The 22655-nt window shown below is 41.1% G+C and overlaps 1 protein-coding gene across 5 annotated transcripts in view; it reads right to left on the reverse strand.

Moving 5' to 3' along the window:
• LOC118385595 (GTPase-activating Rap/Ran-GAP domain-like protein 3) overlaps positions 1 to 22655 on the reverse strand; it is a 180329-nt gene that overhangs the window by 116587 nt on the left and 41087 nt on the right. The window contains exon 1 of one of the 5 annotated variants that reach the window (XM_052521530.1): positions 6079 to 6397. The exons of the other annotated variants lie outside the window; for them this stretch is intronic. Within the exon in view, the coding sequence (XP_052377490.1) occupies positions 6079 to 6137 (59 nt within the window). The 5' untranslated portion in view covers positions 6138 to 6397. Of the gene's footprint in view, positions 1 to 6078; positions 6398 to 22655 lie in introns of those variants that run through there. 5 annotated transcript variants of the gene reach the window in all.

Consider the following 22655-nt stretch of genomic DNA (forward strand, 5'->3'; position numbering starts at 1 on the left):
TCTCAAGGCCATCAGATTGTTAAACAGCCACCACTAGCACAGAGAGATGCAGCTACCTACCTACGGATTTGATAGCATTGGCCACTTTAATAAATGGAACACTAGTCACTTTAATAATGCCTCTTTAAGTGTGTTTACATATCTCACATTACTCATCTCATATGTACATACTGTATACTGTATCCTTCACTATCTATTCTTTACTATCTACTGCAGGGGTGTCAAACTCATTTCGCATCGTGGGCCACATACGGCCTAGGGAGATGTCAAGTGGGCCGGACCATTAAAATTATACCATACTCTGCTATAAATAACCAAAATATCATGTCTTTCCTTTGTTTTGGTGTAAAGAAGCACAAGAACATTAGGAAAATATTGAAATTTAATGAACTATCCTTTTATAAAACATTTCATGAAACACCTCATATTTCCTTAGACAAATGTGCAATTTACTTTTATCATTCACAAATATGCATTGCAACTGATCCCACTGATTGTACAAAGGCACAAAACTTTAATTGGTACTGAAAAATATAGTAATGCACTTTAAGATTAAATGAGACTTTTAAAGAAAGGAATTTTTAAACCACTTACACATACGCATATAAAATCTAAATGTAATCCCTGCGTACACCTTACAAACTAAGGAGAGTGATTTTAAATGTGTAATGAAGAAAGTGTTCGCCTGTCCTGTAAATCTGTAAACTTCATACATGAAACATACATACACATACAATACATACTGAAAATGTATGGAGTTGTATGAACAGTAGAATTCCATCACACAACTTTTGTTTTGAAGCTGCTGACTAACATTAAAGTGCACATTTTTTAAATCACCACAGTAAGGATTCATCTTCACAGAGCTGTATTCTTTCAATGCAAACAGTATCTAAGGCAGCATTTTAAAGGTGTTAGTCTAGTCTGGACTTGTATTTGTACCTGAAACTTGGCATCTTTTGGCCTGTACAAGTGCATCAACACCAGGTGTCATGTCTTGACTAGCTGTCACTTTCAGAATGTCATTTAAGTGCTTGTTTGTGAGCCTTGAACGCATTTTTGTATTATTGATATTCATCACTGAGAAAATTTGTTCACAAAGGTAGGTTGTCCCAAACATGCACAAAATTTTAGCAGCCAGGGCTGTTAATTTGGTGTACCCTGGTAGTAGATACTGATAAAATCTGTCCAGACCTACAGAGGCAAATTTGCCCTTCAAATCTGCATCACACTGCAAATCAATTATCTCTAGCTGAATTTCGACCGGCAGATCAGAAGCTTTAACTGTGAAAGGTGAGCGAAAAACTGAAAATTCTGTCTCAAGTTCACCAAATACCTGAAAACGTTTCTCAAACTCCCGCAGTAGTTCTGCAATTTTGTCTTTGTACCGTTTCATGTCCGCATCAGGTCTGGTCACACACATCTCTCAGACAGGGGAAATGAGCAGGGTTGCCATTTGCCAGTTGCATCTCCCACAAAGTCAGCTTCAACTTAAATGCATGTATGTTGTCAGAAAACTGTGTGACAACTTTTTGCGGCCTTGCAACATTTTGTTCAGATTGTTCAAGTGTTCAGTAATATCAACCAAGAATGCAAGGTCCCGTAGCCATTCCTGAGATTGTAATTCCAACACCGGTTTTCCTTTTTCTCCATGAACTGTCCGATTTCCTCTCGTAGATCAAAGAAATGCCTCAGCACAGCGCCTCGGCTTAACCATCTCACTTCAGTGTGGTATGGCAGGCTGTGGGTAATGTTGCTGTCGCTGAGAAGTTTGTCAAACTGACGATGGTTCAGACCTCTGGACCGGATGAAATTTACAGTGCGAACAACCACCTCCATGACGTGGTCCATTTTCAGCGACTTGCAACACAATGCCTCCTGGTGCAAAATACAGTGAAATGTCCAGAAACGATCTCCTCCATTAAGGGCTTGTACTTTGTCTTTGAACTTTGTCGCGACACCTGCTTTCTTTCCGACCATGGATGGCGCGCCGTCTGTAGCCAGGCTGACAGCGCGGGACCAGTCCACTCCAACTCTGTCCAATGCAGCAAGGGACAGAGCCGAAAATGTCCTCGGCTGTTGTGGTGTCCATCATTGGCACCAACTCAAGAAACTCTTCAGTAACAGTCAATGTCTCATCAACTCCTCGAATAAATATGGCCAGTTGGGCCACGTCTGTGATGTCAGTGCTCTCGTCAATTGCCACGGAAAATGCAATAAATGACTTGACTCTCTGTTTCAATTGACTGTCTAAATCTGCCGATAGTTCCGAAATCCTCTCTGCTATAGTATTCCTCGTCAGGCTAATATTGGCAAAAGCTTGTCGCTTCTCGGGACATACAAGTTCAGCCGCCTTCATCATGCATCGTTTAACAAAGTCACCGTCGGAATACGGCTTCGATGCTAATGCTATTTCGCTAGCAATTAGGTAGCTGGCTTTTACCGCTGCTTCACTGACTTCTCGGCTCTGGATGAAAGTTGACTGCTGTTTCCTCAGACCCGCCAGCAATTCGTTAATCTTATCTCTTCTCAGTTGTCCTTGCAAGCCGTCATATTTTTCGCTGTGATGAGTCTCGTAGTGGCGTCGAATATTATATTCCTTCAATACCGAAACTTGTTGCAAACACACCAAGCACAAAGGTTTTCCGTGCATCTCTGTAAATAAATAGGACGTGGTCCATTTTTCTTTGAAAATTCTACACTCCTTATCTACTTTTCTCCGTTTGGATAACGACATTTTGGCTAATGAGGGTGTAGTGGAGAGGTAGAGACATTAACAAGAGTATTAACAACGTCGTAACAAGCAGCAGATGGCGCATTGATACCGTCTGCTGTTTTCAGTCTGTCTCAGTGATGCGGCTTGTCTTCTACTCTGATGGAAAGAGTGCGCCCCTTAGCGGATAATCCATGAATTGCAGCGAATTAAAAATATTAATTCCATGTCTTTTATGCATTTTTTCCACTTTCAAATTATCCTGCGGGCCTGATCGAACCTCCTTGGGGGCCGGTTCCGGCCCGCGGGCCGTATGTTTGACACCCCTGATCTACTGCATCTTAGCCACTCTGTCACTGCTCATCCATATATTTTATACTTATATATTCTCATCCCATCCCTTTACTAGATTGTGTGTATTAGGGTTTGTTGTGGAATTTGTTAAATATAAGGTTTTGTTGTGGAATTTGTTAAATATAAGGTTTTGTTGTGGAATTTGTTAAATATAAGGTTTTGTTGTGGAATTTGTTAAATATAAGGTTTTGTTGTGCAATTGTTAGATATTACCTGTTAAGATACTGCTGCACTGTGATTTGATATTACCTGTTAAGATACTGCTGCACTATACTAAACTTTGACTGTACAGTATGTTCCGTACTAATAAATACCTATACCTATACTAAACTCTACTGTACTGTACTCTACTATACTAAACTCTACTGTACTAAACTCTACTGTACTCTACTATCAATTATTCTAAACTCTACTGTACTGCACCTACTACCTATACTAAACTCTACTGTACTGTACTATACTATACTAAACTCTACTGTACTGTACTCTACTATACTAAACTCTACTGTACTAAACTCTACTGTACTCTACTATCAATTATTCTAAACTCTACTGTACTGCACTCTACTATACTAAACTCTACTGTACAGTAGTGTACTGACCTATACTAATACTATACCTATACCTATACCAAACTCTACTGTACTGTACTCTACTATACTAAACTCTACTGTACAGTAGTGTACTGACCTATACTCTACTTTTCTTTACTTTAATGTATTGTGTTCTACTGTACTGTTCTGTGCTGTCCAAACTTGTGAAACAGACATCTATGATTGGTTCAGAGTTGGAATGAACCCATTTCATGAAGCTCCTGACGAACAGTTATTGTGCTGACGATGCGTCCAGAGAGGCCGTTTGGAACTCGGTAGTGAGTGTTGCAAACGAGGACAGGCGATTTTTATATCGCTACCCACTTCAGCACTCCGCGGTCCTGTTCTTTATTTATTTATTTATTTTTATTTGACCTTTATTTAACTAGGCAAGTCAGTTAAGAACAAATTCTTATTTTCAATGACGGCCTGGGAACAGTGGGTTAACTGCCTGTTCTGGGGCAGAACGACAGATTTGTACCTTTTGTACCTTGTCAGCTCGGGGATTTGAACTTGCAACCACTAGGCTACCCTGCCGCCCCAGTTCTGTGAGATTGTGTGGCCTACCACTTCGCGGTTGAGCCGTTGTTGCTCCAAAACATTTCCACTTCACAATAACAGCACTTACAGTTGACCGGGGCAGCGATAGCAGGGAATTTTTTTAACCAAATTACTTGTTGGAAAGGTGGCATCCTATGACGGTGCCACGTTGAAAGTCACTGAGTTCTTCAGTACGGGCCATTCTATTGCCAGTATTTGTCTATGGAGATTGCATGGCTGTGTGCTTGGTTTTGTACACCTGTCAGCAATGGGTGTGGCTGAAATAGCCAAGACCACTGATTCAAGAGAGAATTTTCCTTGAGAATTGTCTTTGTTGACAATTTTGCGAGAATGAATCAGTTACTCAGATATGACCCAGTCACTCAACATTGCATAAGTCATTGCAAAATGTGTAGAATTGCAGGAAATTTGCTGTAAAAACATTTCTCTTTTTGCCCCATGGCAAAATTTGTGAATTTGCATGAAATTAGTTATAAAATTGCAAAATATTATTTCTGCCCCATGGCAAAATGTTTGTAATTGCAACTAAATTAACTCTAAAAGTTCATTTATTTCCCCCCTCCATCAAAAGGGGAGCCACTAAAACGTTTAGCCTGCGAGATAAGGGCCCCCGAACAAAATGTTGATTAGGGCACCAAAAAGGGTAAGCACACAAGTGAATTGAAAAAAAAGTCTGATTTTGACCAGCATAATGATTTTGATACATGTTTTATCACTTAAAAATATGCCGGAGTATTGGCATTCACCTGCCCAAACCCCATCCCACCCTTATAGGCAGCCAACGTAGGGGAAACCCTGATACTGCTTTTTTTACTGGTTGGTCACTGCAGATGAAGATGCATTCTTACATTGACTGACTGGTTTCCTAGAGGAATAGGGAGAGCCATAAAGAGGGAGACTCTTCTTTTGCTGCAGTAATATATGTTTTAGACTTGGCCAATCTTGGGGTTGCCATACCTGAGGTAGGTAGTCTACAGATTCAAATTAATTTGGAGAACATATCTCAATATCATCAATTCAGTATTGATGTTTTCCTGAGCGCGAGCACAGTACTGTTATTTTTATGCTGTCATGATCTCAACAGGGCTTCGCTGCCTGGCGTATGTATGCAGCTCCATTCTACCGTGAACTAAAAAGCATTCGGATTAATAATGAATGTGTTTTCCTTTTAGTTCGTGGACATTGTCTACCACCACAGTCAACAACTCAATCAATACGGCAACACACGTTTCATAGCGTCGAACTAATTCAGTTCAAATTGTATAATATTGACGACGTTCAAATATGCCCCTAAATAGTGTTGTCGTTTAGCGACGTTTTGGTCACGGTGGCATCGGGCTGAGCTGCGAAGCTCTCATGTCTAGTCGAACGCTTCAGCCACTTCAGGCTGGTGGCGACTGGTCGATTCAAAGGTTGAAATAGTGTCCAATATCGCGTTTTGCAGAGGAAAACGGAGAGAATGATTCAAAAGCAGTCTCTGACTCAGTGCTGGGAAAAGCAACATAGATATAGTGAACATTTGGAGAGCCTACACATGAGTTACATAAACGTTGAAATTGTTCATTTTTACGCATGTTCCGATTTATAACACTATAATTACATGGTTTACTTTGACAATGAATGAATATCTATATAGCATCACTCGTGTGTTTATTCCTGCTGCTTATTGAATATGGTGCGATAAGTTTTTTCTTCTTCATTCCATACAAAAAAATCCTGCAGTAACCTAAGCCACGAGCGCCATATGACAACACCTGAGACCTGCATTCAACAGATAACACATAAACACACACGTCCACTTCCAAGGCTACAGTAGCCGCAAACACTTAGCTGAAGGACCGAAATGTGTTAATTTACCGTTGGTTGAAAGTCAACAGTTTGGTAGAAGCTGGGTCCACACTGTTCATGTCCCCCATGCGATACCAGTCGAGCACTCAGAGCTTGTTTTCCTATTTCTTCTTATTCACTAGGACTCATACTGCTTTCAAACTCCCTATTCTTACTCCTTGTTTTCCCCACTGCATTCAATTCGGCTATTATCCTCCCTTGCGCGCGCAGTTGATGCTGATGAGACTGGTTTGTCCTTGCAGCATGTGGCAGCAGGAGGTTTCCTAGCAAAACTCCGTGCGGATTAGTGGCGTAATATGTGTGTGCGTCTCTGTCTCTCTCCTTTTCTCTCTACATGTACAGTTTGCGCGGTCCACGACGAGCACAGAGCACAAACTCCTCATATGACCCTGGAATTGTATCCACACCAGCCCACATCACTGGTCTTGCTGCCAACCACCCCCCTCCCCCAAATCTGTAGTCTTCTTTTAAAGTCATCCATAGTACTTTATTAATAAGTGAAATACAAAGTTGTTTAATCTAACACATCCAAGCAGGAATGCATATATATTACTGTCAAAATTGGACTCCATAATTTCCTTGTTTAGTTTTGTTCAATAGAGATGAATTACATACATCTTTATGTGCACTAAACTAATAACATAGGTTAATTCATTTGGGGTTCAACACCTGAGGAAGTAGATACTCAAAACACATGAACTAGATTGCTAACTCTAAAATATGTTACCGACTGCCTCAATCTGTGTTTTTGACATTGGATAAGAGTAAAGACTCAGAGCTACACAATGGTATATCATACACTGCAGTTGAGGAACAATGGGAAAGTCATTCTGCTTTGAACGTTGATCAACTTGTAACTCCACTTTTGAGAAAAATGGCCTTGAATGTTTTGGTACACCTACTGGAGAGCTCTTCTTTGTCCACACCCATTCAGCATCATTCACATCCTCTTAAGCCCCACCCATCTCTTTAAGAATTCACCTGTGAGGCCATGTGCTAAACATGGTGAGTTAGGTAGTGTAAATATACACTTTATCTAGTCCTTGGACTATATTCTAACATGACTTTGGTGCAGGTGTTCTTCACCTTAGTGTCTCTGGTAAACTCACACTATATCAAATAAATCTATGTTTATTTGTCACATGCACAGGAGGCAGAAGGTGGAAACGGTACAGTGGAATGGTTACTTCCGTATTTGCAAAGTAGCAAAATCGAAAATAGAAAGTGTCCAGATCAAAATATTTCATAATTATTAGATGCTTACCCAGGCACAATTTTCTAAATTGATGGGTCATGTGAAAGAAACGCTATATCCATCCCCCAGCAACATCTAGCTAAGTGGATGGATCACTATTGTCTAGACATGTACACATGTTAATGAAATATAATAGATGGCCGTAATCATCCACAGACACACCTGGCTAACTTGATGGGTCATGTAATCATCTGGCAAAGTGGAGTATTTTGTATAGACATGTAGCTAGCTAGCTAGCTAAACAATAATCCCAACTCATAGCTACAGTACAAACAGATTTCCATAGCCAGCCAACATGCTTGAAAGGCTGTAGTATGAATCTGCAGCTAACGCTAGGTTCAGTGTTAGCTAGATCATACACGTAACATTCGCTAGCGAGCCAGCAAAGCTAACGTTTGCTAGCTAGCGAACAGTATGCTTTAACTTGCAATGAAAACAACTTTCTGACAAAATTAGAAACCTACACTCTTACCCATATAGATGGATGAATGCTCCACGGCAGCGTGTCTTTTCTATTTTATAATATATAATATAATAATATAATAATAATAATGTAAATAATATATGCCATTTAGCAGATTTTATTTTATTTTATTTTATTTGTAGCTAGCTTGTTTGGCCCATTGTTTTCCAGTCAATCTGGTTCACACCGTCCGTGTGCAGAAAGCAGTCAACTTTTTGTCGATAGCGACTGCTAAATTCAGGGCAGCAAAGTTGTTGAGAGCCGTAGAAACACATGCAGTTCTCAATGGCTAACATTATATATTTAAAAAAAATCTGCGGTAGCAAGGATTATCTACACATACTGAGCAGCTCATGTTATAGACAGAAGTGGGCTACATGGTAGACTAATCTGAACTCATCTCTGGGCATGTCCAGCCCTTCCATTATCTCAGCCGATCATGGCTAGCGGGAAGGTTCCTGACTTTTTCCGTGGCTAAACCAACTAGGCTCGTAATTACATTTTTTATTCTTATTTAGTGATGGCATACACATTTTTCTGAAGGCACATGAAAGGTCACATGTTCCAGAAGACATTTCTGCCAAAAAAATGCATTTTGATGACGTTTCTTTTTTCAAATACCTCCTCTGAAGTGGTGACGTGTGACATACGTCTAGCTTCTTGAAACGCGTCACATACAGTATAATACCCACTGCTAGTAGGCATGTATTCATCCAACACTAAATTTAATGTCCTAAAAAACTTTACAGGCTATAGGGAATAGGGGGCATAGGGAATAGGGTGCCATTTGGGACACATCCTAGTTCATGTTAGAGTGGGAAACATAGCATAGCTTACTGTACATTTTCTTCCAGCCTCCTAATTGCCACTTGACACTCAGGAGTTCAAATGTTCTAAAGCTAACACCCTGTGAGTTTCTCTGACATTCATGGTAACCCAAGAGCAGGGGCACATTCATGGTAACCCAAGAGCTGGGGTGCTGTCATGGTAACCCAAGAGCTGGGGCACATTCATGGTAACCCAAGAGCTGGGGCACATTCATGGTAACCCAAGAGCTGGGGCGCTGTCATGGTAACCCAAGAGCTGGGGCACATTCATGGTAACCCAAGAGCTGGGCCACATTCACGGTAACCCAAGAGCTGGGGCACATTCATGGTAACCCAAGAGCAGGGGCACATTCATGGTAACCCAAGAGCAGGGGCACATTCATGGTAACCCAAGAGCTGGGGCACATTCATGGTAACCCAAGAGCTGGGGCACATTCATGGTAACCCAAGAGCAGGGGCACATTCATGGTAACCCAAGAGCTGGGGCACATTCATGGTAACCCAAGAGCTGGGGCACATTCATGGTAACCCAAGAGCTGGGGCACATTCATGGTAACCCAAGAGCTGGGGCACATTCATGGTAACCCAAGAGCAGGGGCACATTCATGGTAACCCAAGAGCTGGGGCACATTCATGGTAACCCAAGAGCTGGGGCACATTCATGGTAACCCAAGAGCAGGGGCACATTCATGGTAACCCAAGAGCAGGGGCACATTCATGGTAACCCAAGAGCAGGGGCACATTCATGGTAACCCAAGAGCTGGGGCACATTCATGGTAACCCAAGAGCTGGGGCACATTCATGGTAACCCAAGAGCTGGGGCACATTCATGGTAACCCAAGAGCTGGGGCACATTCATGGTAACCCAAGAGCTGGGGCACATTCATGGTAACCCAAGAGCAGGGGCACATTCATGGTAACCCAAGAGCTGGGGCACATTCATGGTAACCCAAGAGCAGGGGCAAATTGACCAACTGGACATTCTGGCAGATGCCAGATGGGCTGGACCATTTTGTTGTTGGGTGGACTGGTCGAAATTGACACACACACACAAATATATTTTTTTATTTAAAAAAAAATTATACATACAATTAGTTTTTCTCAACTTTCAACTCAATAGCAACTAATTGACATTATATTTGATATGACTTTGATATATGGACTGGTGCAAGAAATGCGCTCTGGCCATTTGAACTCCTGAGTGTCAAGTGGCAAAAAGGAGTCTCGAAGAAAATGTACAGTAAGCTATGCTATGTTTCCCACTCTAACATGAACTAGGATGTGTCCCAAATGGCCCCCTATTCCCTTTTAACCAGGGCCTAGGATAGAATTTGGGATGCAGACATATTATTGGTCACCTGAGGGTGCCTATATATGAAGATCACAAATATTTTTTAATTGTACCTTTATTTAACTAGGCAGGTCAGTTAAGAACAAATTCTTATTTTCAATGACGGCCTAGGAACAGTGGGTTAACTGCCTGTTCAGGGGCAGAACGGCAGATTTGTACCTTGTCAACTCGGGGGTTTGAACCTTCCGGTTACTAGTCCAACGCTCTAACCACTAGGCTACCCTGCCTTCAAATACAAGGTGTGTGTGTGTGTGATGTGTGTCAGTCAGTGTTTGTCATTGTGTGTGTATGCACCTGCATTGACAGTTCATCTGACCAATGATTATGTTAGCCACTGTAATAATGTGTGTGTGTGTTTAGACCAGGTTTGGCGATCTGTGTAGGTTGAAGTAGGTAACCATGGGCACATTGGGGTAACAGAGAGGACAGAATGGGAGGGGGGTAGAGAGGGGAAGGGGGATAGATTACAGTACAATAGATTACCACAATGGTCATCCACCCTGGTCCTAAAGATCTATAGTAGGGCGTGCAGGTTTTTGTTTCTGCCCAGCATTATAACATCTGATACCAAACATAGAGACACAAGTAGGCCTATGGCGTTCCATTGTTCACATTTTGAAATCAGGACATTGAGCTGAGACGCATTGAAAAGATACACTAGGGTTGACTGGCTGGGAACCCAGTTACCGAGGTTTACCGGGATTTACCGCCCCAAACCACTCCCCTTTCCCAGGATAAATAACTGTGAGAATGGCGTGAAATGGAACTGTTAAATTACAGCAACAGGGAGCCAAAAATGCTCCTTTAGCTCTTGGAGTCCCATGCAGGAAAGTGGAACTGTTAAATTAACAGCAACAGGGAGCCAAAAAATGCTCCTTTAGCTCTTGGAGTCCCATGCAGGAAAGTGGAACTGTTAAATTACAGCCACAGGGAGCCAAAAAATGCTCCTTTAGCTCTTGGAGTCCCATGCAGGAAAGTGGAACTGTTAAATTAACAGCAACAGGGAGCCAAAAAATGCTCCTTTAGCTCTTGGAGTCCCATGCAGGAAAGACGAGAATAGCTTGCGGGACATCATTTTTTTTCTTCATTTATTATACAAATAGACTATTCGAATTGTGACGTAAACTCTTGTTTGCTGCATGTTAAATACAGCAGCCAATAAAACGTGCGATTGCGGTAGGTGACAGCAGTCATCTTCGTGAAGAGAAGTGAAAATCTTCTGCATCTAATCCTAATTCAAGAATGTCGTGAGAATGAAGAAGATAAAGGACAATGAATTGTATTTAATGTCACCGTTGAAAGCGAGGAAGGAATAAAGCAACAATAGAGAGAGAAAGAGGTGGTAGGCTAATAACAGTAGGGGGAATATTATGAAAGGCGTATATTCATCAGCCTACTAATAATTAAAACATTTCAATCAAATTTGCTAGCCTATACTTGTAACTTTGTAGGTCTCATGTGCTGCACCAGAATAGCATGTTCTCTCCCTGCTTTATCATGGTTTGAATGATGTGGGTAATTCCAGTCCATATAATACAATACAGTACAGTAATACAGTTCACACTCAAAAAAGATTAGCCTACTGGAGCTAGTTTACTTTATTGACTCAAGAGAGCATATAGCTAACTACACCTATGGGTTTTTCATTTTTCTGTTGTGCGTTATGTGCTGTAGCCTCATCTCATATAATCTCATATGTGTATTGGATAACGACACAATCATTTGGGCTTTTTTGGGCTTGGGCTCATTCAATTTCGTTAATGTAGGGCTCATAAAATGTACTTAATGTATTGTTCATCAGGCTCAGGTAGCATTAGGCTTGAATTTCCGATCAAAGTTCTGCTTATTGAAGACTCATGTTAAAAAGAACCACCAGCGTTCATATGTTCTCATGTTCTGAGCAAGGAACTTAAACTTTAGCTTTTTTACATGGCACATATTGCACTTTTACTTTGTTCTCCAACACACCAAATTTAACATGTTTCATTATTTATTTGAGGCTAAATTGATTTTATTGATGTATTATATTAAGTTAAAATAAAAGTGTTCATTCAGTATTGTTGTAATTGTCATTATTACAAATAAATAAATACATTTTTGATCGATTAATCGCTATTGGATTTTTTTGGTCCTTCAATAATTGGTCCTCCAATAATTGGTACCAATGATTGGTATCGTCGAAAAATCAGTAGGTCTCTACACTGTCTATTTTCAAACATCCAAATCGGCTATTTCTAGTGATCAGTCTGCGCTCAGACTACCCCTTCTATCTCAATTCAATTCAATTGCCTCTCCACCTCTCTCTCTCTCTATCTCCCCATCTACCGCCCTCCCTCTATCTCTACCTCCACCTCTCTCTGTCTCTCTTTAATCTCCATGTCTTTGGCTTGATTAACTCTCTGTCTGTTTAACCTTATCTGCTGGGTTGGGGGCTGGGGGGAGAGAGGGAGGAAGAGGGAGACGGACTGCAGTCCTCCAGTACGCCACATACTCACATATCTCGGAGGCTACAGACCAGACAGACAGGCAGGCATTGAGGCAGGCAGGAAGGAAGCACACTGTTGCAGCTGAGAGCGGCTCAACAGCCCGACCACAGCCACTCCTACAGTCCTCCATCACAGACACACTCACAAAGAAGGCACACACGCTCACACACACAAACACACACACACATACACCACTGAATTATACAGTAGGTCAGAGAGAGAGAGATAGAGAGGAAAAGAGATGTGTGTGTGGTGAGTAGGGAAGAAAGAGGGTTGTGGGGGAGGGAGACAGGAAGGGAAGAGTGAGTAGGAGGGCCAGAGAGATGGAGAGTTTAAACATGCACAGTGTGAGTGGAGGGGAAATAGAGAAAGATATATATAAGTAGAAAGTGAGAGAGAGAAACAGAGACATGGGAGGGAATGGCGAGAGAGAAGGAAATGTGAGAGAGATGGACCACAGGAAACAGGAGGGTTACGGTAGCCTAGTGGTTAGAGCGTTGGACTAGTAACCGAAAGGTGGCAAGTTCGAATCCCTGAGCTGACAAGGTACAAATCTGTCAAAAAATAACAAATAAGAATTTGTTCTTAACTTGCCTAGTAAAATAAAGGTAAAAAAATAAATAATGAGTATTCACCCCCCTTGGATATATTCACATTTTATTGTGTTAAAGTGTGATTCAAATGGATTTAATTGAGATTTACATTTAATCAGATGCTATTCTGCCAGTGGCAGAGGGCAGAAATACTCATAACACCAGAATTGCACATCAAACAATTACACACACACACACACGTGAAGACACACACACAAACACAGGTGAAATGTGAGACTTGGTCAATCTGATACACCAAGAGAAGTCGCTCTACTACATCTATCGCTCTACTGTAATTGCTCTGCAGCTCAAGACCACACATACATACACGACACCACAAACACACAACATCACAAAGAGTGCTGGAATGTGAAGCTCAGGTTACAGCTCTGAGGTCATCCATTTTGCATGAGCAGAAAACCACAGCGGTGACATAGTGCATCCTGGGAAAATACCCACACATTCCCAACTACTTATTGGAGGAAAGCATTGACTGTCCTCTCTGAGTTGCTTTGGTGTTTTCTATAAGTGTTCTCACCTATTTTAGTGTGTGTTGCTATGTTCCCATCCTGAAATGAAACTCTAATAAGCTGACCACACCGCTCGCATAGTGTGCGAGAGCGTTGCATAATAAATTTAGAAATCTATGTTATTCAATTATTGCACCCACACTGCTCGCAAGCGTCTGCTTTGCCAAGGGCTAAAATAGAAATCCTTTCTATTTCTGATGCAGATCGCGCTGCAAGTCCTGCCTCTCCCATCTCTTCATTGGTTTATAGAAGCAGGTACCCACGTGCCATCTCCTCATTGGTTATACCCACGTGGGTGATTGAAAGACGAACTGTTTTGCCGATCGGTGTAGTAATACTATGAAAGTTTAGATGCCAATCACCATATAAGTTCAAAGATGAAAAAGCCTGGAAGGATGGAGAGATGACTAGAAACGATTCGGTTGACTGTTTTATGTGTCGATTAATTGTCGGAGTAGAGGACCTTGTGCATTTCAGGTAAAATAACAACTCAATGTGTATATCCCAGGACAAACTAGCTAAATAGGACAAATTAGCTAGCAAGTGCAAGCTAAATAGCTAAATTGGCATAAATGTTTAATGCTTTTCGACCTGTTCACAATTATTATTTTTTTTATATTTTAACCTGCGTGTCGTGATGGCGTTTGGTGTAGGGGGACAAAATACATTTATGCACAATGGTGGACGATGGCGCACGCGCGCAGCTGGTTTGGGTTCCGTGTAATACTCAAATGGAAGGTTGTGGAACTGCCCGAGCTTGAAGACAAGCATGACAAAGAGTAAGGAATACTGAATAAATTACACCTTGACAATCATGTCAGGATCGAGTTACAAAAAAACAAACAACTTGAGACACATGACTTGAGACACCCCCATCCTAATTACTGGCCTAAGGGTATAGGTTAAGGAACATACACACATGCATGAGATACACACACACATTCTCATACACACCCACACATATGCTGGGCAGGCATACACACACACAAACACACACACAGTTGTTAAAATACACACACAAACACTCTCTCTCTCTCTCTCTCTCTCTCTCTCTCTCTGCATAGAGCCTACTGCTGGTTTAAGTAGTCAGTCATAAAGATTCCTCCAAAGAGGTGGACCTGTTAACCTCTCAAGGCTAGGGGGTGGTACTTTCACGTCCGGATGAAAAGCGTGCCCAAGGTAACATGCCTGCTACTCAGGCCCAGAAGCTAGGATATGCATATTATTAGATAGGAAACACTCTGACGTTTCTAAAACTGTTTGAATGATGTCTGCGAGTATAACAGAACTTATTTGGCAGGCGAAACCCCGAGGACAAACCATCCAGGGAAAAAAACATTAAAACATTGAGGTCACTCTCTTTTCATGTGGGTTTCTATAGGGATCTAGAGTTCTAAAGCACTTGCTTGCAGTTCCTATCGCTTCCACTGGATGTCAACAGTCTTTAGAAATTGGTTGAGGTTTTTCCTTTGAGAAAAGAAGAAGTAGCACTGTTCAGGGCGAGGGTAGAGAGAAGTGTACTCTTTGTTAGAGGCGTGTGACCAGAAAGCTACACTTTGTTTTCCTCCGGTATTGAACGCAGTTTATCCCGTCTTAAATTTTATTGATTATTTACGTAAGAAAATACCTAAAGTTATATTAGCAAAGTTGTTTGAAATGTTTGGACAAAGATTACAGGTAATTTATGAGATATTTTCTAGTCATGTTGCGCGAGTTGGAACCGGTGTTTTTCTGGATCAAACTTGCCAAATAAATGGACATTTTGGATATATAACTACGGAATTAATCGAACAAAAGGACCATTTGTGATGTTTATGGACATATTGGAGTGCCAACAGAAGAAGCTTGTCAAAGGTAAGGCATGAATTATATCGTTATTTCTGACTTTTGTGTCGCGCCTGGCGGGATGAAATATGATTGCCTGTGTTTGTTTGATGAGGTGCTGTCCTCAGATAATCACATGGTTTGCTTTCGCAGTAAAGCCTTTTTGAAATCTGACACCGTGGCTGGATTAACAAGAAGTCAAGCTTTAATTTAACATATTGCATGTGTATCTTCAAGAATGTTAAATATTTACAATTCTGTAGTCTGAATTTGGCGCCCTGCACTTTCACTGGATGTTGGTCAGGTGGGACGGTAGTATCCCATCTAGCCTAGAGAGGCTAACTAGCGTGTGTTTAACAGAGAGCAATTCACTAAAAGGTCCATATACAGTACATTTTCAATAGGAGTTAACCTCTCTGCGCACGGAACCCGCTAGCGGGCTGAAATTCCACAACATACGGTGATCGCTACATAAATAGTCACATTAAACATTCATGAAAATACAAGTGTCTCACATGTATCGAAAGCCTAGAATCTTGCTAATCCAACTGCATTGTCAGATTTAAAAAAGGATTTACTGCGAAAGAATACGATGCGATTATCTGAGCATAGAGCCCCACAAAAAACAACAATTTTAACCACAAAGAACGTAACCCACAAAGAACGTGACTCCTCCAGTCATGTTTGGTTTCACTGCAATCAACTGGTTTGTTTGTAACACAATCAAACCTGATGGGCCATTTCGCGGGACGTATTGACTGAAAGAAACCGATTTGAAGACAACAAGTCATGACATCTTTGTGCACCAATGATTTGCCCACTGTTTCGTTGATTGACTGTCTTTTAACCCAATGACCACTGATTGTCTTGAAATTTAGCTGGGTAGATAGCCAATGAGCTGAGCTAAACGGCAATAGGCCATGTTTAAGTGAGTCATTCGCAATTGAAGTTTCATACCGGAAGGAGAAACACATATTAACCATTGCATTGTTTGGTAAACGTGCAGATTCAGCTGTTTATATATCAATCATTATGGCGACTAAGTCAGGGAAAGCTAAATCTAAGTCTAGATATACAGATGTACACACATTTTAGAATAAATTGATTGGGAAGGTGAGACAGAGATTGTTTTAGGACGATTCATTTAGCGATTGTGGAGGAATATTATTTTGAACGGGAGAGGACATCGTTTTGGACTGGTAAGTTCTTATCATGCTGATGTCCTTGTTTGAAATTAATAATATAACATATTATTTGTGATTTTTTGTTAATTTTAAAAGCAATATATAAACATGTAATGTCATGAAATGTGAGATGTGTGTGTCTCCCACTCCACCCCCACATGAAATAGCCTATTTTAGGCTGTTGAGGGGAGGGCAGGCCCACAACAATGGCCAAAGTGAAATGGAGACAGTAGATACAGCTGGTATGTTGTAATATAATAGAGACAGTAGATCTAGCTGGTCTGTCATAATATAATAGAGACAGTAGATCTAGCTGGTCTGTCATAATATAATAGAGACAGTAGATCTAGCTGGTCTGTCATAATATAATAGAGACAGTAGATCTAGCTGGTCTGTCATAATATAATATATACAGTAGATCTATCTAGCTGGTCTGTCATAATATAATAGAGACAGTAGATCTAGCTGGTCTGTCATAATATAATATATACAGTAGATCTAGCTGGTCATAATAATATCTTCAACCTTATTTTTCCTAGCCACCGTGCTTCTACACCTGCATTGCTTGCTGTTTGGGGTTTTAGGCTGGGGCTGTTTTTTTTTCATTGTTTTATCTAAACCAGATATATTGTGTTATATTCTCCTACATTCAATTCACATTTCCACAAACTTCAGAGTGTTTTCTTTCAAATGGTACCAAGAATATGCATATCCTTGGTTCTGTGCCTGAGCTACAGGCTGTTAGATTTGGGTATGTCTTCAGGCGGAAATTGCACAAAATAGGGGGGAGTTCTAAGAGGTTTTAAGGGAAGGGAGATCACATGACAAGGTGGCACTTCTGGAGGCCATAACAATACAATATTATACAACACTATACTATAGAGCCTGGATAAGGTCATGTTGTGTGTGGATAAAGTGCATTCGCAAAGTATTCAGACCCCTTGACTTTTTTCACATTTAGTTATGTTACAGACTTATTCTAAAAATGATTTTTTTTAAAAATCCCTCGTCAATCTACACATAGTACCCCATAATGACAGAACAAAAACAGGTTTTTAAAAATGTTTGCAAATGTATATATACAAAAAAACAACATTTTTTTAATATGACATTTTCATAAGTATTCAGACCCTTTACTCAGTAATTTGTTGAAGCATTTTTGCCAGCGATTACAGTCTTGAGTCTTCTTGTGTATGACACTACAAGCCTGGCATACGTGTATTTAGGGAGTTTCTCCCATTTTTCTCTGCAGATCCTCTCAAGCTCACGGTCTTCGAGGTACAACCCTCCTCTGTTTGACCTTGTATGTGTGTGTCTTTATCCTGACGACTTCCTTTAGATGTAAGCCCATTGATCTGCCACACTGTGCTAACAGTGTGTCAAAGCGCTTTTTTAATGAATTTTTTTATTTAACCTTTATTTAACAAGGCAAGTCAGTTAAGAACTAATTCTTAGTGGGTTAACTGCCTTGTTCAGGGGCAGAAAGACAGATTTATACCTTGTCAGCTCGGGGATTCGATCCAAGAGCCTTACTGCTGCTGCACTCAGACACAACCTGTGTACCATTAATCTCCAAGGTGTGGTTAGTAGCCACACACATGTATGCACACGCATACGCTGGCACACATGCACACACTCACGAACACACACACACGCAGTTTCTATCGAACACGTAAGCATACACAGGCACATACCCACATACTTACAGAAATGCTCCCTCAAACACACACACGCTCACACACGCACGTCCTCTCTCTCACACTCATGCGTATGCACATTTACTCAGCTCTATTTCTTTTTCTATTTCTATTTCTTTATCCCAAGAGACCCTTGGCCTCTGACCCTGTTGAAGTCCCCAGCCTGCTCTCTGAGATGACTGACTTCCAACCAGCAGATACTATACTCCTCTATGAATAAATACAGCACTCTCCTCCCCATCTACAGTAGACCCATCTTGAGTGTGTTGCGTGTGTCTGCATATGCGTGAGGGAGAAAGAGAGTATCTAACAGTGGGTGGGGGGGGGGGCAAATTGTGCTAGTTTATCCGAGGCTTTCTTTTCCCAGATACAAGATGAATGTACGGATGTCCGCGTGTAGGTGGAAGTATTTTAATGTGTAGGTGTGCTGTCTATATATATTTTAGAAGACAAAGTTTGTGTGTATGTCTGCTTGTGCTTGCTTTGTGTGTTTGTGCATGCATGCATACCTGTGTGTGCGCGCGTGTGTGTGTGTGTGTGTGTGTGTGTGTGCGTGCATGTGCATGTGTCCATCCCAGCGTGTGTGACCCTAACCCAACCCCTTTGAAGTAGATGCGTGAGGATCGTTAGCTGTTGACTCAATAGGATGTTACTACAGGCTAGCAATGCTGGCCTCTGGACCTCAGCCACTTGAAGGCCTTTAGCCTCCTCTTTAAGCCTGCCCTGACCACAATTTCTTTCCCACTCAAAGGGCGTCATCTCTCTCTCTGGTACCCCTCTTTACTGATCCAAGATCAGCTTTTCTCATCCCTTTAGTCATGACAGGAACAGAGTTCCGTTAGGCCTCCTTGCTTTAGCAAACAAAAGTCAAGTAGGAAGAGAGGAATTGGAGCAATCAAAAAAAAAGGGCAGGGATTCATTCTTTACTTGTTCACTTTAATCCATCGTACATTGCACTTAGCTCCTTTTTCTAGCCGAGTGGCCTACAAAGACATAGCAATGTAAAAAAGAGATATAACTGTGAGTGATATGAATAAACAGGGTTCACAGGATGACAGAAAGGACACAAGACCAGCTAAGACCAGAACTAAGCATGTAGGAACTATCTTCCTTTATGTGTTTTATCAGTGCCTAGCATTACATGTTTGTCTCTCAATACCACAAGGATGACGCAAGTGAAGTTTAGGTTTAGTGCTGTAGGTTCGTTATCTTTGAATGCAGCAGGTAAGCAATCATTTTTTTAAGTCATTACTTATTGGGTTTATAAACCAATTCTGGGGTCAATTTGACTAAGATTTGTGAATATTTTCAGCGTTAGTGTATTGGTATATTGGCATCATCTTCGAATTCGGGGACTTTATTTTTGTCTAAATCTGTTTGTGTGAATGATTCAAATGTCAGTTGGTACACTCTACATTAGTGTTCAAATATACTTCAATACACTCTACATTATTTTTATGTATATATTTATGTTCGAATATACTTCAATACACTCTACATTATTATTATGTATATATTTATGTTCGAATATACTTCAATACACTCGCACAGCTGACTTTTCCATGAGAATATATATTTTTTTATACATTTTATTTTTAGCATTAGCGTAACGCTATGTAACATAGTAAAAATAGTTAATTTTGAACAGTTTCCTTGTATTGTTTTGATATCAATGCTAAACTTAAAATGTTTCATAATGATAATGTCTTTGATGACCATGAACAGTTTTAAGTTCATAGGCCATTATGAAGTTGATTTAAATGGTTAAGCAAAATCAGATTTCCAGATTTATCAATAACTCACCCATCCCCAATACGTTAGCTTTTCTCAAACTATGTTAAGAGATGTACCACGGGCCTACAGACCGCACATGGTATTATTTAGACTTGATGATAATGCGTTTTTCAAATGTTTTCCAAAAATATATACACGGACCTTACGTCTTTGTGGAAAATTAGTTCAGCATGAGTAAAGACACCAACAGTGGCAAGAAAAAGAATGCGAAACATTTGGAATTACCTGGTAGGTCATAGGTCATACAATTTGATCTGATCTGATCTAAGTCACAACAATAGGCAAACACAGTACCTGTGGGTGTATTTCAAGGCCTACCTTCAAACTCAGTGCCTCTTTGCCTGACATCATGGGAAAATCAAAAGAAATCAGCCAAGACCTCAGAAAAAAAATTCTGTCCTTCGCAAGTCTGGTTCATCATTGGGAGCAATTTCCACATGTCTGAAGGTACCATGTTCATCTGTACAAACGTGGGACACCATGGGACCACGCAGCCTTCATACCGCTCAGAAAGGAGACGCGTTCGGTCTCCTAGAGATGAACGTAATTTGGTGTGAAAAGTACAAATCAATCCCAGAACAACAGCAAAGGACCTTGTGAAGATGCGTAAACAGGTACAAAAACATCTATATCCACAGTAAAATTAGTCATCGACATAACCTGAAAGGCCACTCAGCAAGGAAAAAGCCACTGCTCCAAAACCACAAAAAAAGCCAGACTACAGTTTGCAACTGCACATTATGTGGATATATTGAAGCAACATCTCAAGACATCAGTCAGGAAGTTAAAGCTTGGTCGCAAATGGGTCTTCCAAATGGACATTGACCCCAAGCATACTTCCAAAGTTGTGGCAAAATGGCTTATGGACAACAAAGTCAAGGTATTGGAGTGGCAAAGCCCTGACCTCAATAACATAGAAAATGTGTGAGAAGAACTGAAAAAGCGTGTGCGAGCATGGAGGCCTACAAACCTGACTCAGTTACACCAGCTCTGTCAGGAGGTAGGGGCCAAAATTCACCCAACTTATTGTGGAAGGCTACCCAAAACGTTTGACCCAAGTTGAACAATTTATAGGCAATGCACCCAAATACTAATTGAGTGTATGTAAACTTCTGAAATAAAAGCTTAAATAAATCATTCTCTCTACTATTATTCTAACATTTCACATTCTTAAATAAAGTGGTGATCCTAACTGACCTAAAAACATGGAACTTTTACTAGGATTAAATGTCAGGAATTGTGAATGAATGAGTTTAAATGTAGTTGGCTAAGGTGTATGTAAACTTCCGACTTCAACTGTATATATACAGTGCCTTCGTAAATTATTCAGACCCCCTTGACTTTTTCCACATTTTGTTACGTTACAGCCTTATCCTTAAGTGGATTTATTTTTTCAAAATCTACACACAATACCCCACAGTGACAAACCGAAAGCAGTTTTTTTTCCTTTTTAGGAAATGTATTCAAAAAAAAGTTTCTACAACTTCATTAGAATTCACCTGGGATTCAATTGATTGGACATTGGAAAGGCACACACTTGTCTATATCAGGCCCCACAGTTGACAGTGTATGCCGGAGCAAAAACCGAAGAAATTAGGTCGAAGGAATTGTCCGTTGAGCTCCGAGACAGGATTGTGTGGGGAGGCACAGATCTGGGGTACCAAAACATTGGTGCAGCATTGAAGGTCCCCAAGAACACAGTGGCCTCCATCATTCTTAAAGGGAAGAAGTTTGGAACCGCCCGGCAAAACTGAGCAATCGGGGAAGAAGGCCCTTGGCCAGAGTGGTGACCAAGAACCCGATGGTTACTCTGACAGAGCTCCAGAGATCCTCTTTGGAGACCTTCCAGAAGGACAACCATCTCTGCAACACTCCACCAATCAGGCCATTATAGTAGATTGGCAAGACGGAAGCCACTTCTCGGTAAAAGACACATGACAGCCCTCTTGGTGTTTATAAAAAGGCACCTAAAGGACACTCAGACCATGAGAAACAAGATTCTCTGGTCTGATGAAACCAACATTGAACCCTTTGGCCTGAATGCCAAGCGTCACGTCTGGAAGAAACCTGACACCATCCCTACGGTGAAGCATGGTGGTGGCAGCATCATGCTGTGGCAATGTTTTTCAGCAGCAGGTACTGGTCTAGTCAGCATCATGCTGTGGGATTGAGGGAAAGATGAACAGAGCAAAGTACAGAGAGATCCTCCAGGGCGCTCAGGAACTCAGACTGGGGCGAAGATTCACCTTCCAACAGGACAATGACCCTAAGCACACAGCCAAGACAACGCATGAGTGGCTTCGGACAAGTCTCTGAATGTGCTTGAGTGGCCCATTCTGAGCCCGGACTTGAACTCGATAGAACATCTCTGGAGACCTGAAAATAGCTGTGCAGCGACACGCCCCATCTGACAGAGCTTGAGAGGATCTGCAGTGAAAAATGGGAGAAACTCCCCAAATATAGGTGTGCCACGCTTCATACCCAACAAGACTCGAGGCTGTAATCAAAAAGGTGCTTCAACTGAGTGAAGGATCTGAATAGTTATGTAAATGTTATTTTTTCATTTAATTTGTTAACACTTA

Source organism: Oncorhynchus keta, chromosome 6 (assembly GCF_023373465.1).
Source record: "Oncorhynchus keta strain PuntledgeMale-10-30-2019 chromosome 6, Oket_V2, whole genome shotgun sequence".
NCBI lineage: Eukaryota > Metazoa > Chordata > Actinopteri > Salmoniformes > Salmonidae > Oncorhynchus > Oncorhynchus keta.